The sequence below is a fragment of the Haliotis rufescens genome, unplaced genomic scaffold (genome assembly GCF_023055435.1).
Source record: "Haliotis rufescens isolate VD_foot unplaced genomic scaffold, xgHalRufe1.0.p SCAF_39, whole genome shotgun sequence".
In the NCBI taxonomy this organism is placed as follows: Eukaryota; Metazoa; Mollusca; class Gastropoda; order Lepetellida; family Haliotidae; genus Haliotis; species Haliotis rufescens.
Window position 1 is genome coordinate 2745860 of NW_025964101.1, and position 16428 is coordinate 2762287.

The 16428-nt window shown below is 43.7% G+C and overlaps 1 protein-coding gene across 4 annotated transcripts; it reads right to left on the reverse strand.

Annotated features, from left to right (window-relative positions):
* On the reverse strand, nucleotides 1–12829 carry LOC124147195 (1,5-anhydro-D-fructose reductase-like). 4 transcript variants are annotated; one of them, XR_007218036.1, is made up of 11 exons: nucleotides 11414–12827; nucleotides 9826–9993; nucleotides 8646–8762; nucleotides 7308–7379; nucleotides 5801–5923; nucleotides 4480–4589; nucleotides 3566–3626; nucleotides 1979–2062; nucleotides 796–901; nucleotides 434–471; nucleotides 1–270 (listed from the first exon to the last, which is right to left on the reverse strand). XR_007218036.1 is itself a non-coding variant. In XM_048381512.1 (11 exons), the coding sequence occupies exons 1-10, from the start codon at nucleotides 11461–11463 to the stop codon at nucleotides 441–443; spliced, it is 888 nt and encodes a 295-aa protein (XP_048237469.1). In that variant the 5' UTR covers nucleotides 11464–12828; the 3' UTR covers nucleotides 1–270; nucleotides 434–440. The 4 variants fall into 4 exon arrangements, 3 of the variants coding, with proteins under 3 accessions (XP_048237469.1, XP_048237468.1, XP_048237470.1); XM_048381512.1 differs by having other exon boundaries at nucleotides 819–901; nucleotides 9826–9982; nucleotides 11414–12828; XM_048381511.1 differs by having other exon boundaries at nucleotides 819–901; nucleotides 11414–12822.
* Nucleotides 12830–16428: the final 3599 nt, after the last annotated feature.

Genomic DNA, 16428 nt, shown 5'->3' on the forward strand with positions numbered 1-16428 from the left:
TTGTACAAACATATATTTGCGGTTAAATAATATTCAACGTAATTGTGGCAAAGCATTTTGAGCAGAACTCGCGATAGATATCGACAAAGAATTTGTATTTCAGGTTTGAGGAGAGACAGAGGTCTTGAGACTTGGCGATTTTCTATATCCGACTGTGACGTCATATGGTTTGCGTCACTGAGTGGTGTGACGTCATACTAATGACGTGTGAGGTAGAACCTTGCAAGCCTTGTTTTATTTCCTTTTAGCTGTAGTATACGCTTCCAAAGCCTGTAATATATGAAACAAAGAATAAGGATAAAATATACAATGTTTGAGTCTACAGCCCCATACATCACTTATATTAGTGTTACCTATATTTTAAGTGACAGCCCACTCAAAGTATTACACTCAACCTACATGTATTAGCATAATGCACAACAACCCCTCTTACCTGCGATCTAGAAAGGACAGAACCGATGACCCTTGAACCTGCAAATAAACATGAAATATGAGGGACATTCTTCTTAGCGTATACCATACCATATACCGTCGGACCTCTTTATCTCGAACCCCGTTATCTCGAATGTACCCAAATCTCGAACCTATTCTTTGGTCCCTATTTGCCCGCTTATCTCGAATTCGAGATAACTATACAAAGCGCTATTTCGAACTTTGGATTCGGTCCCAACTTGAGCTTTACTATAGAATTTTGTACCTTTTTCTTAAAGTTTGCCTTGCCACATTAACAGTATTGAGGAGCGCAAGTATATTTGAAAGTATTTGACTGTGCTGAAACAGCTCCTATACACTTACGGCAGGAACTGAACAAAACTTACATGGCTGGTACCACCATGCGTGTGTCACTATTGACAGAATAGACCACGTCCATATCCTCGTCACTTAATTCAAAGTCAGACAACTGTAGGAAATAAAAACAGTGTCAGGAATACATGTTCGTGTGAGGAGGAGGTGACGGGGGAGTGAGTGAGTTAGGTTTTAACGCCGCTTTTAACATTATTCCAGTTATATCACGGCGTGTCAGCTTAATGTGGGAGGAAAGCCCGAAGTGATGCAGGTCCAAGACGTTTTCCACTTCGGTGAAACCCATGAGCACGGGTATGGTGCTGACAAAGCTAGAAACATAATCGGGGCGAACCGGGATTCGAACCCACAATCATAGGTTTCTGGCGTGTCCAAGGGACTCAACTCTGCACAGCGAATCGCGGCGCCTTAGACGACTGGGCCACCCGTGCCGCCAGGTGACGGGGGAGGGGGAGGAGGTAGATGATGATGATGAGAAGGTGGGTAAGAAGAAGAAGAGTAGGAGGTGGCGGATGATGAGGAGGAGGAGGAAGACAGGAAGAATGCCACTTTGAAGGGTGGAGAAAGGACTTGATGGTAACAATGGGTTCAAAATAACAGATTGATAAAATAGCATTACATCAGCCACAGCCGATATTTGGACTCATTTGGACAAATTTGACTTAGTGAGTGATTTGTGCTCAACGCCGCATCAACAAACTTGCAGCTATCGCGGCGAGTACAGCAACCCATGCTTGTCGTAAAAGGCGACTAACGGGATCGGGTGGTCAGGCTCGCTGACTTGGTTGAAGCATGTCATCGTATCCCAATTGCGTAGATCGATGCTCATGATCTCAATCACATGGATTGTCTGGTCCAGACTCTACAATTTACGGACCGCCGTCATCTAGCTGGAACATTGCTGAGTGCGGCGTTAAACAACAGACAAACAAACAATGAAATGACAATGTTGCTAGGGTGAGACGTGTTTAACGCCACGTATTTCAGTTATTTGTTTGGTGTCAGGAAAGCTCGAAATGATTTCACGAATAGGTCGAAGAAGTTCTTTGTTGGAACCTAAAGATCAAGTACAGACGAATCTGAGATTCGATGCCACGATAGTAGGATCATGTCACGCCCAAGGGAAGCAACTCAGCAAAACGACTCGGTGTACAGTAAAAACGACACATCTTACCTGGAAATTATGCTTTATCCGCTCCGCTTTCATACTCTTCGTCAGAACTGCATATCCTCTCTGTAGCCCCCATCTCAGGGCTACCTGCGGGGAAACAAATATACCATATTCTGCTAATAAAAGTGACAAAAACATTTCTATAATCATATATATCACTGCTGAAAGCAGATACAATTGTACGATTCCGACTATATCATAAGCATGTGTTCATGAACCATGACCAAATAGGTATGACTCCAGGTGTTCGCGAAAAGATGAGGTGTGGCATAGGTGCTGTAAAAGTTTCGGCATAGGTGCTGTAAAAGTTGTTGCACAAGTGCTGTAAAAGTTGTGGCACAGGTGCTGTAAAAGTTGTGGCACAGGTGCTGTAAAAGTTGTGGCACAGGTGCTGTAAAAGTTGTGGCACAGGTACTGTAAAAGTTGTGGCACAGGTGCTGTAAAAGGTGTGGCACAGGTGCTGTAAAAGGTGTGGCACAGGTGCTGTAAAAGGTGTGGCACGGGTGCTGTAAAAGGTGTGGCACAGGTGCTGTAAAAGGTGTGGCACAGGTACTGTAAAAGTTGTGGCACAGGTGCTGTAAAAGGTGTGGCACAGGTGCTGTAAAAGGTGTGGCACAGGTGCTGTAAAAGTTGTGGCACAGGTGCTGTAAAAGTTGTGGCATAGGTGCTGTAAAAGTTGTGGCACAGGTGCGGCAAAGGTAATCGGGTGACGTTCGAGGACAGTTGTTTGGTCACTGCTTCAAGACATACCGCCTTTTTCGCCGGGCCTCTACATTTAGGGAGAAACACAACACATTTGCTCCCTGTACATCCAACAGGACCAGTGAAAAATTACTTTGGGGAAAAAAACCATCATTTCAGGAAAAATTGTATTTCTCACAAAAAGATCCCACTTCTCCTCCACCCCTACGGAGGTCCTTATGTGGCGTCGCTATTGGGGGATAAACACCCCTTGAAACTCCATTTCAGTTATAACATAGCTTGCCAGCTAAATATGTGTGGAAATCAAACTTGACGCAGGTCGGCGACGTTTACTACGTTGCTGCAACCCATCAATGCAAGTTTAATGCTGACAGACCAACGACAGCACTCTGTGGAGGTATTACAGCACGAATATGTAACGGTGAATTTGGGGCAACACCTTAGCGCGTCCATGGGTCAAATGAACGAAAAACAATTTCTCGTTATTATTATCAATCTCACTTCATAGTTGATCGGGGCACGGGTGGCCCAGTAGCCTAAGGCGCCGCAATTCGCTGTGCAGAGTTGCGTCCCCTGGGCACGCCAGAAACCTATGATTGTGGGTTCGAATCCCGGTTCGCCCCGATTATGTTTCTAGGATTGTCAGCACCATACCCGTGCTCGTGGGTTTCACCGAAGTGGTAAACGTCTGAGACCTGCATCACTTCGGGCTTTCCTCACACATGAAGCTGACACGCCGCGATATAACTGGAATACGGTTAAAAGCGGCGTTAAACACAACTCACTCACACACTTCACAGTTACTCGTGTATGGTTACGGCAATCTGAGGACCTATTCTACGCCGGATCTTCACGGGTCTTATGTTTTCTTCGTAGCCACTCATGTACCTGAGCTGCAGACCTTCCATACTTCTTGCCCACTGCTGCCAGTGTCGGGTTGTTGACAATCCTACGAGAAACCGAGCAACAGGTAAGTATAGACTGGTAGAATATCACATACACTAATACATCAGTTGTTGCTGAGTGAGTGAGCGATCGAGCAACATTCCAGCAATATCATGGCGGGGGACACCAGAAATGGGCTTCACACATTGCATATATGTAGGGAATCGAACCCGAGCCTCCGGCTTGACGAGCGAACGCTACAGTGAATTCTTAAATGAAAATAATTATATTAATAATACCATATTCATTACATATTTTAATATACTAATTACTACGGATTGAAAAAAAAAAACACATAAAAACCCATCCTAATAAAACAAAGAGGGTTGATGAAATTAGTTTTAATAATAATTTCATTTAATTTGACAATTTAAATTTATATAAAATAAAATAAAAGGGAAAAAACCACTGATAACCAAATGATGGCAAGATTGCGAAATATAAGGTGTAAAACTCCAATAGCGTCCGCGTTTAGGGAGGTCATCGGCATGATTTGTGGCATCAGTTATACATAAAATTAACATCGCTTCATCGCCGTGACTTCATCTGACACTCACCCTACATTTCCCGACATACCCCCGAGGGGGCAGTATGCCGTGACTTCATCTGACACTCACCCTACATTTCCCGACATACCCCCGAGGGGGCAGTATGCCGTGACTTCATCTGACACTCACCCTACATTTCCCGACATACCCCCGAGGGGGCAGTATGCCGTGACTTCATCTGACACTCACCCTACATTTCCCGACATACCCCCGAGAGGGCAGTATGCCGTGACTTCATCTGACACTCACCCTACATTTCCCGACATACCCCCGAGGGGGCAGTATGCCGTGACTTCATCTGACACTCACCCTACATTTCCCGACATACCCCCGAGAGGGCAGTATGCCGTGACGGATATTCCCTTACTCTGACAGTATTGTACAAGGTCTTTGTTGTTCAGAAGCGGGTGGATCTCAATCTGAAAGGTAAAGTCAGTCCCTGTACACACCATTGTCTGCCCATCCATGGGTGTGCTCGTGTGAAACAATATACATGAAAATGAAACTGACAGTTATGAAAAATACTATATGAAAATAGTTTGTTCCAGCTAATACAAGGTACGCTGCACGTGTGAGCCATCTTCGTGTTCCTTCAGCCATCGATATGGGGAATGCGATTTATTGTCGGTCGTTTTGGTTTGGTTTGGTTTGGTTTGTTCTTTAACGCCACTCAAGTAAAGTCTGGTCCAGACAATCCAGTGATTGACAACATGAGCATCGATCCACGCAATTGGAATCGCTGACAGGCATAAACCAAGTCAGCGGGCCTGACCATCCGATCCCGTTAGTCGCCTTTTACGGCACGCATGGCTTGCTGAAGACATATTCTATCCCGGATCTTCACGGCCCTATTATCGGGTGTAACACAATTGTTACATGTCACTTTATGCTATCCTATGATATGGTGTTTATGATGTAATGTTTGACTGTTTGTTGCTTAGATGGCACTCAGCAATATTCCATCACCGAACCATTTGCAAGTCCTCGAACTTGATCACCTGCTCTTGCGTCAAGCATAGGTTGCTCGGGACCAAGTACTATCACGGAATCATAACAGGCGAATCGTTAGATTGATGCATACCGTATACTATGGTGTTGAAATGTTTTTATATAACTTGCCCGGACTACCAATTAACCAGAACGTTCCCCCTTTATACACTCAGTCACATGGGCTCGCTTCGTACTGGACCGCCTGAAGAGCGAAAGATCCGGGGTTCGATCCCCAGTCGCGTCATACCAAAATACGTTGAAATATGGTACTTGTTGATACCCTGCCTGGCGCTTGGCAGTAAGGGGCAAATACAAGGAATGGTCGGCTCGGAGTCAGTATACTGTGTCTGAGTGTTGTGTTCGTGTTAAACTGCGGCATGATATCTCAGTGGGCTAGCACTATAACATCGGCTTTGGTCCGGACCAGTACAAGCAGCCACACATACACGTACATGCACGTAAATGCAATAATCTTGGACGCGCCGTTAATCCCCATTTCACCTCACCTCACCCTTTGCACTGCATTCTGATGTATTAGTTTCTGTGTAATTGTACGGTCCATACATTTCTTCAATAGGTAGAACATATAATTGACTATGACATCCACTGAGTTCCAGGCTGCGATTCAATAGTAACTTACTTGGTGGTTTGAAGGTGTGATTTTCAGCCCATCCATGTTCAGTAGTCTTTCAACCTGGCTTAAATTAAAATTGCTAATTCCGATACTGCGAACAAGTCCCTTCTCCACAAGTTTCTCCATTGCCTTAAACAGATACATTGAAGCTTTAAGTCAAAGTATAAAACAGCGTTTACACACGCATACACACGGGAAGCATCAACAGGTAAAACATTGGTCGCCCACTCGTTTAAGGCATCGCAATCGCTGTGCAAAGTTGCGACCCTTAAGGATACCAAATTCCTATGATTGTGGGTTCAAAGTCCCGGTTCGTGCTAATTAAGTTTGTGGGGTTTCAGTACCATACCCGTGATCGTGGGTTTCATCAATGTGGTAAAGATCTAAGACCCGCATCACTTTCCTCCCACATGAAGATGACACGCTGTGATATAACTGAAATACTGCTGAAAGCAACGTTTCACCAAACTCACTTTCTCACTGAGCGTTTGACAGTTTGAGAAGGTCTTCAGCGATATCTGAGCGGTAACACAGACAGTGTAGGTCTTTGTACGGATGCTGGGAATCGGACCCAAGCTTGACGAACAGAATTCCTCATAGTGTATGTTTTCTTTTACCAGACATATCTATGTTGAGGCAGATTTCTGAATATGGAATAACAACAGTCTGAGTGCCTTTGTGCCTTTTGATCACAAGAAATCTCCTCTCAAAGCAGAGTACTTTGTACGATTCCGACATCATTAGCATGTGTTTATGTATCACTACCAAATAGTGATGACACAGAGGTGAGCGTATCATGCTCAACCAATGTCTCCAATCAAAAACACACGCAAAGGCAAGTCAAGCATTCACCTGAACACATTATTTAAGAATATGCTTTTGGGATTTATGGTCAGTCTGACAGCTGTATGACTCGTCACAATAAAGAATCTTTGATTATCCAATGTATTATACCTCCAATCTATTCTGATACAAGTGACATCACCATCTCCCGACGTTATGTCTAATTTGGCGTTATGTCGGCAATAACAATAAAAGAATGGAGATTTGATACACTGAATAAGCGAAATGAGAAATTACTATTACAACTATATGTATTTGTAACAATTGATATATTTGGGATAACACTTTCTTTGTAAAGTACAGATTCTCGTATTTTTTTGGGTTGAGACCTGTCCGGGTTTTTCGAACCCACACTGCCAGAGTGAGGCACCTAATCGCCAGCACGGGACTCAACCAAAACAAGAACGAGAATCTGTACTTTACAAAGTAAGTGTTATCCCCAATATAACATTTGTTACATTTGACCTCTTTCTAAATGGCATTGTGTGTTCATATATGTATTTGGACTACGTTTTTTGAGACATATCATTATTTCGACGGTGCATATAGGATAGGTATTGGGGCATAATTATTGGATCTCTGTAACAGACTTATGCTTGAGAGGTCATGCCATAAGGGATTATTAGGGACCTGCCCCCTAATCGGACCGGTCTACAACCTCTGGTCATACCTTCCACGTGTCCAGGTAATCGATCTTGTGGTCATGAACCGGAGCACTGAAGGTCCGGTCATCGGGGCTGTCCTTGAAAACGGTAAATCTGAGTATTGATATTTCATTAAAAAAATGGTACAGTTCAAATGCTCAGTCTCAAACTTATCATAATAAAGTGCAATTGACATTTTATGTTACCGTAACCAATCACACAAACAAAATGTAACCAAAGCAATAATTTGAAACAAATTGTTTTAATTATTTTCCAAATTCATGTTTACAGAGGTTGTCCATTCGGAACACACTATTGACGGGGATTAAAATATACGTAAGGATATTTAATACCATTTATCCAAATTGACATTGGAAGAAGGAACTGCTTCCAGTCTGATGACAAAGAAGTTAATGTTGTTTATTCCTCATTTAGCCACACGATATAGCCAGATAACTATTGAGACAAACTCGTTTGTTAATTGGTTTTCTGGCTTATCGGACTGATCTAAAAGTTTTCAAACCCTATTGAAGTCGACTCTAAGATAAGCGCGGAATACTGGGGTACTGTTCTTTTCGGTTTTCAGTGAGTGTGTGAGTGAGTTAGGTTTAACGCCGCTTTTAACAATATTCCAGTTATATCGCAGCGTGTCAGCTTAATGTGGGAGGAAAGCCCGAAGTGATGCAGGTCTCAGACGTTTACCACTTCGGTGAAACCCACGAGCACGGGTATGGTGCTGACAAACCTAGAAACATAATCGGGGAGAACCGGGATTCGAACCCACAATCATAGGTTTCTGGCGGGCCCATGGGACGCAACTCTGCACAGCGAATCGCGACGCATTAGACGACTGGGCTACCCGTGCCCCCTCTTTTCGGTAAACCTCGGCGGCTCAAGGGAATAAAGTTGTAATGCTCGTAGTTTTATCTATGGAATATCGTGCTCAGCATTTTGACAGAACACTAAGGACAAACGGGCGGTGGGGTAGCCTAGTGGTTAAAGCGTTCGCTCGTCATGCCGAAGACCCGGGTTCGATTCCCGACATGGGTACAATGTGTGAAGCCCATTTCTGGTACCCCCCGCCGTGATATTGCTGGAATATTGCTAAAAGCGGTGTATTACCATACTCACTCACTCAGGACAAATAATCATTCAACTTCATGATCCGTAGTGAGTGAGTGAGTGAGTGCCTTGGTTCAGCGCCGCTCATCCCACGCCTTCAAGATATGCAGTCAAGAAAGTCACTGGGCCTGACTACCCACTTCAGTCAGTCGCATCTTACTACCAGTATCGGTTGAATGAGATAAATTCTAACCACAATCCTGATGGTGGTTTCCAGTCAGCATGTGCTATGACTATCTCACCTCTGTGGGTGTAGGCCAGTGTACCAGGTACAGATCCAGATAGGCTACACCAAGGTCTTCCAGAGACAGCCTCACCGCTTCCTCAACTCTCCCCGGTGCCATGAAGTTGGACCACAGCTGAAACAACGCAAAAGTGTCAGTCCAATGGTAAAATCTCTTTAGAAGCTTAACGCTGCAATAAGCAACATCACGACGGCGACTCAAAATAGCGTTTGTTTGTTTAACGTTGCATCAGGCAACATTACGACGGCGTTTCAAATCTCGTATATCAGTTTTTGACTTCATAATTGATCAGCATGAAATCCCCGGGATTTATCTTCCAAATGAAATTATCTGAATTAATGCGTCTTGGGTACATAGTATTGACCCTTGAACTGTGTTTGAAATAGTAATCGGGCGGCGGGGTAGCCTAGTGGTTAAAGCTTTCATTCGTCTCGCCGAAGAACCGGGTTCGGATCCCCACATGGGTGCACTGTGTGAAACCTATTTCTGGTGACGCCCGCCGTGGAATTGTTTGAATATTGATAATAGCGGCGTACAACTCAAATAGTAATCGTCCGAATATTGGGTTCCCGGTTTAACGGAGTTCTGACTAGGGTTTCCACTGTGTGTATCTGTGTATGTCAACAGATAATGTTTTCTTATCTATCACCAGAAATGTTTTTGAAACATGGGTATATCCATTGCTTTGCTTCCTAAAAACTGTTTATGTAACGTAATTAGCTCTGTGTCTAACAAACAAACCTTAACGAGTGCGTGAGCTGGGTTTAAAACCATATACGTATTTAACCTGTATCGTTTATCTCTTATACATAAGAACATGGTTAATTTTGGCTTTGAGGCTGGTGTTATGTAGCAGTATATATTGTAGAAGATAGTGATGAGAGTTTGTGACGGCAAGTGAATGAATGTCAACAGCTACTGTTACGAGATTATTAAATCTCTCAACACAATCGACATGTACAGTGTCAATTTATGGACATTCGTGAGTTTATTAACATTTGTTATCGGGTTTGTTACTCATTGCAGTCACAGCTTTGACCAGTTGTATTGCCTCTTGTGATGGTCAACGTAACCCTGTTTGAGTTCTTAACGAACAGATTTCTGGGTCAAACTTGGGAATCAACTCGCAACAACAGTTTGTGATCCAGTGCATAGTTCGTGTAATAATGTGACTTACTTTTGACGTAATGAAGAGCTCCTCTCTCGTCACTGTTTTGTCTTGTATCTTCTCCTTGATGGCCTGACCTACGTCTGTCTCGTTGTTGTAATACCACGCTGCATCCAAATGACGGAAGCCGACGTCAATGGCTGTCTTCACAGCGTCTATCATGACCCTGTCATTGACCTACAGTGTAGACATCATTATGTTTGTTGTTTAACGCTGCACTCAGCAATATTCCAGCTATATGACGGTGGTCTGTAAATAAACGAGTCTGGACCAGACAATTCAGTGATTGACATCATGAGCATAGATCCACGCAATTGGGATACGATGACATGCATCAACCAAGTCAGCGAGCCTGACCACCCGATCCCGTTAGTCGCCTTTTAAGACAAGTATAGTCGCCTTTCACGGCCAGCATGGGTTGCTGAAGACGTATTCTACCCCGGATCTTCACGGGTACATTATATATTATTTCTTTCAAGCAACAATCCGATTAGCGGGAGTAATTGAGTATAGTTTTACGCCGCTTCAAGCTCTTCGGCGTGACGAGCGAACACCTTAACCACTAAGCCCTTACCACCCTTATCTGATAGCAAATGAACGAGTAAGCTAATGTTGTTTTACGTCGTAGTAAGACATACCAGCTATATGTATATGCCGGAGGTTTGCATATAGTGGGCATGATTCTCAGTGGCTGATAGCACGAACAACGATCTACGCCGTCAGGGTATGATGACACACCGCGACAGCCTGATTAAACTTAGTCGCCTCTGACGGCAAGCAACAGAGTGCTGGGACCAATTCTAGTGAGTGAGTGAGTATGGTTTTACGCCGCATTTAGCAATATTCCAGCAATATCACGGCGGGGGGACACCGGAAATGGGCTTCACACATTGTACCCATGTCGGGAATCGAACCCGGGTCTTCGGCGTGACGAGCGAACGCTTTAACCACTAGGCTACCCGACCGCCCCGAGGACCAATTCTAACCGAGGAGGCCATTGGTGGTGGAGGAATGCGTATAACATACAACTTAAGTGGACAACGTAGTGGTAAAAGAGTTCGCTCATTACACCGATGGCTCGGGTTCGATTCCCACACGGGCACAATTTATGAAGCCCGTTTCTGGAGTTCCTCACCGTGATGTTGCTGAAATATTGAGTCAACCCAAGCGAATTCAGCAGACGCATTTCAAAATTATCGTATCTCTTCCAGTTTCAATAAAATCAGTAAACGCACTATCGTGTCGGTAGACCGTCTGGTCAACAATCACTGGAGTCTTGATTGTTTACTGTCCGCCCTCATTTGGCAGGAGTATTCCTTCGTTTGTCGATATTCCAGTTTTATGAAGGCGGTCTGTATATAATCGCACCAGAGTCTGGACCAGACAATCCAGTGATGACAAGACCATTGATCTCCACAACTTTGAAATAATGACATGCATCAACCAAGTCAGCAAGTCAGACCACCCGATCCCGTTAGTCGCCTATTACCACATGAATGGGTTGTCGACGGAAAATTCTAGCCCGGATCTTCACGGGTCAGGCGTTTCCTAGAACACTTTATAGTACAAGTTTTAAAGGAACACGTAAATACCATACCACCAGCTTGTTGAATGTCCCAAATCCCACTGCAGGCATAGAAAGGCCATTATTTAGTGACATGGTCATGGGGGTGTGTTCGGCCATAGCGTTAACAGGTTAGCTTCTGGTTGAAAGGAGACGCTGACCGACGGCAATGACAGTACGGGTAAGCGATAGTGTATGACCTACTAAATAAATCCTGATCATGTGTGTAGCACGTGTCTTTAACGTGTCGTCGCGGATGTGAATGATACGGTGGGAATATAACGTATTTAGCATGCGATAAACAGGGTTGAAGGACCGAGGTGACCCATCACTCCACAAGCGGCACTTGTAGGTACACTGAAGGGTACTTGAATGGAGATTGTGTCGTAGGGTAGTAATCATAAGAAAGGTACGTATCGTTTCGAAAGTACATGTTGAGTAGACATGCGACGTATGGATTTCAACTTGATTAAGTAGAGATATTCTATGGACAACAACTTCTTTATTTACTGTAAAGGCGACGTTTGTATAAAGATCCTTATATTGTTGTCAAGCAAGCCCATCCGTCAACTTTAAAGTAATGCCTATTAAACAATGGATTTCAACTTGTTTCTTTCTTTCTTTATAGGTGCTGATACCTATACCATATCCTTTTTGTTTGTTTGTTTGTTTGTTTGATACAGTGTGACGCAGCAATGTAATGTTTCGCCACTTTTACCAATATCCCAGCAATATCTCGGCGGGTAACACCAGAAATGAGCTTCACACATTGTACCAATATTTGGAATTGAACCCGGGTCTTCGGTGTGACGAGCGAACGCGAACCACTAGGCTACCCGACCGCTCCTTATAAGTAAATGAATAGAAAACCTTACTTGTAACTCCAACGAAAGGAACTTTTTTGTCCCAAATGAATTAATCTTCCATATGTTTACAATATTGTACAAATGTTCCGCTCATTATACATTATTATTTATTCTCGAAATCAAATGAAAAATACCACGTAGAGACATCCTAACCCGCGATCCGATGGCTACAAACTCTGTTCGTCAACTGCGATGGATGGAAGTATGCGGTTCAACATGAGTTTCCACCGTGTTTCTTTGCTAGTTTTTGTGAACCAAAAAACCCATAACATTTCACATTAAAAGTATGGATGAAAATTTAAGCAAATATTTTTTGAAATCACAAAACAAATCAAAACATTCTCTAATTCTCGTGTTGTAAGCATTTCATTGTCTTATGTACATCAATAAAAGATATGCGTACAGTTACTATCAACTTGTCCCTCTGAGGCAGAAACATGTTAAACTATTTACTTTCGTTGACAGATATTTGTTAACACCAAGCTATGATTTACATAGGAGTTGTTTGTTTGTTGTATAACGCCACTCTCAGCAATATGACGGCTGTCTGTAAATAATCAAGTCTGATAAAAGACAATCCAGTGATTGACTCCATGAGCATCGATCTACGCATTTGGGATACGAGGACATGTATGAACCAAGTCAGCGAGCTTGACTACCTGATCCTGTTAGTCGCCGCTTACAAGCATAATCGCCTGAAATATTTACATAGGAGTCACTGACCGATGCGTACGTCCATCATGTAATACTGAGGCTGAATTGTATTTCGTTTGAGAGATTAAGTGAAATACAATAATGCTCTTGCCTGTGAACAGCATATAGTATAACATTAAACATGATGCCCCTGTTTCTCGGTCCTCGGCCCAGGGAGAAGAGCATTTAAATCCTACTTGAGTTGGTATATGAACCCCGGCACGTTCAATTGTGACTGTCACCTATTCGAGCACTACATAACGAGTAGTAATACAAATGGCACCATACACGTAATACGACCTACGTGGTAGCACGTGAACTTGTGATAGACCACGGGTCACCGATCAGGTGAGGTTTAGCATCATCGACCTCGGAGAGTAGTTGGGTGACCGTGTTCGCCAGTTTGACTTCCGAGAGTTTCTAGGGCTTCGGTCATGTCCCACACTGAAGCACATGTAGCACATGTGGTGTCTCTTCAGTCAAGTGGCTTTGTTCATCCATTAGTGAATGGGTACCTGGTAGGATGAGATGGGAATGTGGGCTTCGGTAATGTCCCACACTGAAGCACATGTAACACATGTGGTGTCTCTTCAGTCAAGTGGCTTTGTTCATCCATTAGTGAATGAGTATCTGGTAGGATGAGATGGGAATGTGGGCTTCGGTCATGTCCCACACTGAAGCACATGTAACACATGTGGTGTCTCTTCAGTCAAGTGGCTTTGTTCATCCATTAGTGAATGAGTATCTGGTAGGATGAGATGGGAATGTGGGCTTCGGTCATGTCCCACACTGAAGCACATGTAACACATGTGGTGTCTCTTCAGTCAAGTGCCTTTGTTCATCCATTAGTGAATGAGTATCTGGTAGGATGAGATGGGAATGTGGGCTTCGGTCATGTCCCACACTGAAGCACATTTAACACATGTGGTGTCTCTTCAGTCAAGTGGCTTTGTTCATCCATTAGTGAATGAGTATCTGGTAGGATGAGATGGGAATGTGGGCTTCGGTCATGTCCCACACTGAAGCACATGTAACACATGTGGTGTCTCTTCAGTCAAGTGGCTTTGTTCACCCATTAGTGAATGAGTATCTGGTAGGATGAGATGGGAATGTGGGCTTCGGTCATGTCCCACACTGAAGCACATGTAACACATGTGGTGTCTCTTCAGTCAAGTGGCTTTGTTCATCCATTAGTGAACGAGTATCTGGTAGGATGAGATGGGAATGTGGGTTTCGGTCATGTCCCACACTGAAGCACATGTAACACATGTGGTGTCTCTTCAGTCAAGTGCCTTTGTTCATCCATTAGTGAATGAGTATCTGGTAGGATGAGATGGGAATGTGGGCTTCGGTCATGTCCCACACTGAAGCACATGTAACACATGTGGTGTCTCTTCAGTCAAGTGGCTTTGTTCATCCATTAGTGAATGAGTATCTGGTAGGATGAGATGGGAATGTGGGCTTCGGTCATGTCCCACACTGAAGCACATGTAACACATGTGGTGTCTCTTCAGTCAAGTGGCTTTGTTCATCCATTAGTGAATGAGTATCTGGTAGGATGAGATGGGAATGTGGGCTTCGGTCATGTCCCACACTGAAGCACATGTAGCACATGTGGTGTCTCTTCAGTCAAGTGGCTTTGTTCACCCATTAGTGAATGAGTATCTGGTAGGATGAGATGGGAATGTGGGCTTCGGTCATGTCCCACACTGAAGCACATGTAACACATGTGGTGTCTCTTCAGTCAAGTGGCTTTGTTCATCCATTAGTGAATGAGTATCTGGTAGGATGAGATGGGAATGTGGGCTTCGGTCATGTCCCACACTGAAGCACATGTAACACATGTGGTGTCTCTTCAGTCAAGTGGCTTTGTTCATCCATTAGTGAATGAGTTTCTGGTAGGATGAGATGGGAATGTGGGCTTCGGTCATGTCCCACACTGAAGCACATGTAACACATGTGGTGTCTCTTCAGTCAAGTGGCTTTGTTCATCCATTAGTGAATGAGTATCTGGTAGGATGAGATGGGAATGTGGGCTTCGGTCATGTCCCACACTGAAGCACATGTAACACATGTGGTGTCTCTTCAGTCAAGTGGCTTTGTTCATCCATTAGTGAATGAGTATCTGGTAGGATGAGATGGGAATGTGGGCTTCGGTCATGTCCCACACTGAAGCACATGTAACACATGTGGTGTCTCTTCAGTCAAGTGGCTTTGTTCACCCATTAGTGAATGAGTACCTGGTAGGATGAGATGGGAATGTGGCTGCAACCTTCTAGCGCCTCACAGGTAGCTCAAGTGGTATACTCCCAAGGAAGCTGAGAATGTAAATCGAGTACACACTAGTACTGATCCATTGACTGCAGTAATGAAGAAGAGCCTTGAGCATGTTATTAGGGCGTGGAGTTAAAGCATTATACATATGCACTATTATTATGATGAGGATTATGATTATTATTATGAGGTTGGTGTAGGATACAATTCAACCTTATATGGATTGTCACATATAAAAAGCAGAACTAAGGATATACAGCACACATTATTACAAACGAAAATACAAATACTTTAGGCTGATTACATTTATTACACTCAGCAATATTTCACATCAGATTAAATGACATTATATTACAAAAGATAATAGTGTTGAGAGTTCCTTGTTTTACACAGAAAAGCAGTATAGTCATACAAACACTGTTCCTACAGGGTCCAAATATGAATATAACATTCCACACTAAAATAGAATTCTGTCATAACATTCAAATGTCCTTATTACACATGTTCAGGTGTCCAATTTAAAGGTCCGTGATAAATGTCCGAGATGGGATCGCGAGTAGGAGAAATCACACTAAGCCCTGAAGTCAGGAAAATGACTAACTTCTAGGTGGCAACTCTCATGTATTACAAAACCAGAAGTCAAGAACATTGAAAAGTATACTGAACCGCAAAAGAAACGTCACCATCGATAGATATATGAGAAACCTTATTTGTCCAAACATTGTAAATATACTTTGAGACATATTAAAAAGATGAAACTTGGCAAAAACTGATCATCAAGGTTGAAATTAAAGTGTCAAATGTTCTTAAAGTGAAACGCAACACTAGTCTCTGAGAAAATGGCATCACAAGTCAGTATCTCGTGTGTCCGCCATGTGCATCGATGACTGCCGTGCATCGTCGATACATGGAATGGATGAGGCGGTTGATGAAGGCCATAGGCACTTGAGCCCACACTCTGAGGAACGCCTTACGCAGTTCTGCTGCAGTTGTCGGCCTTGGTCGGACGTCATTCAGCCGTCTTTGAATCTCGTCCCACAGGTGCTCAATGGGATTTAAATCGGGACTGAGGGCAGGCCACTGCATGGTTCTGATGTCATCCTGCTGGAGGAAGTCTCTTGTTGCTCTCGCAGTGCGGGCACGGGCGTTATAACGGTGAAACTCGTGGTTGCGGCGACTTGCCAAATGAGGTATGGTATGTGGTCTCAAGACTTG

What these genes read in the sequence shown, in the direction of transcription:
- LOC124147195 (XM_048381511.1), bottom strand. Translation starts at nt 11,500, where the DNA reads ATGGCCGAACACACCCCCATGACCATGTCACTAAATAATGGCCTTTCT. An exon ending in TCACACCTTCAAACCACCAA is followed by an intron (nt 4,590 to 5,800) that starts GTAAGTTACTAT and finishes TTTACCTTTCAG; the next exon opens with ATTGAGATCCACCCGCTTCT. An exon ending in GGTATGTCGGGAAATGTAGG is followed by an intron (nt 3,627 to 4,479) that starts GTGAGTGTCAGA and finishes GGTTTCTCGTAG; the next exon opens with GATTGTCAACAACCCGACAC.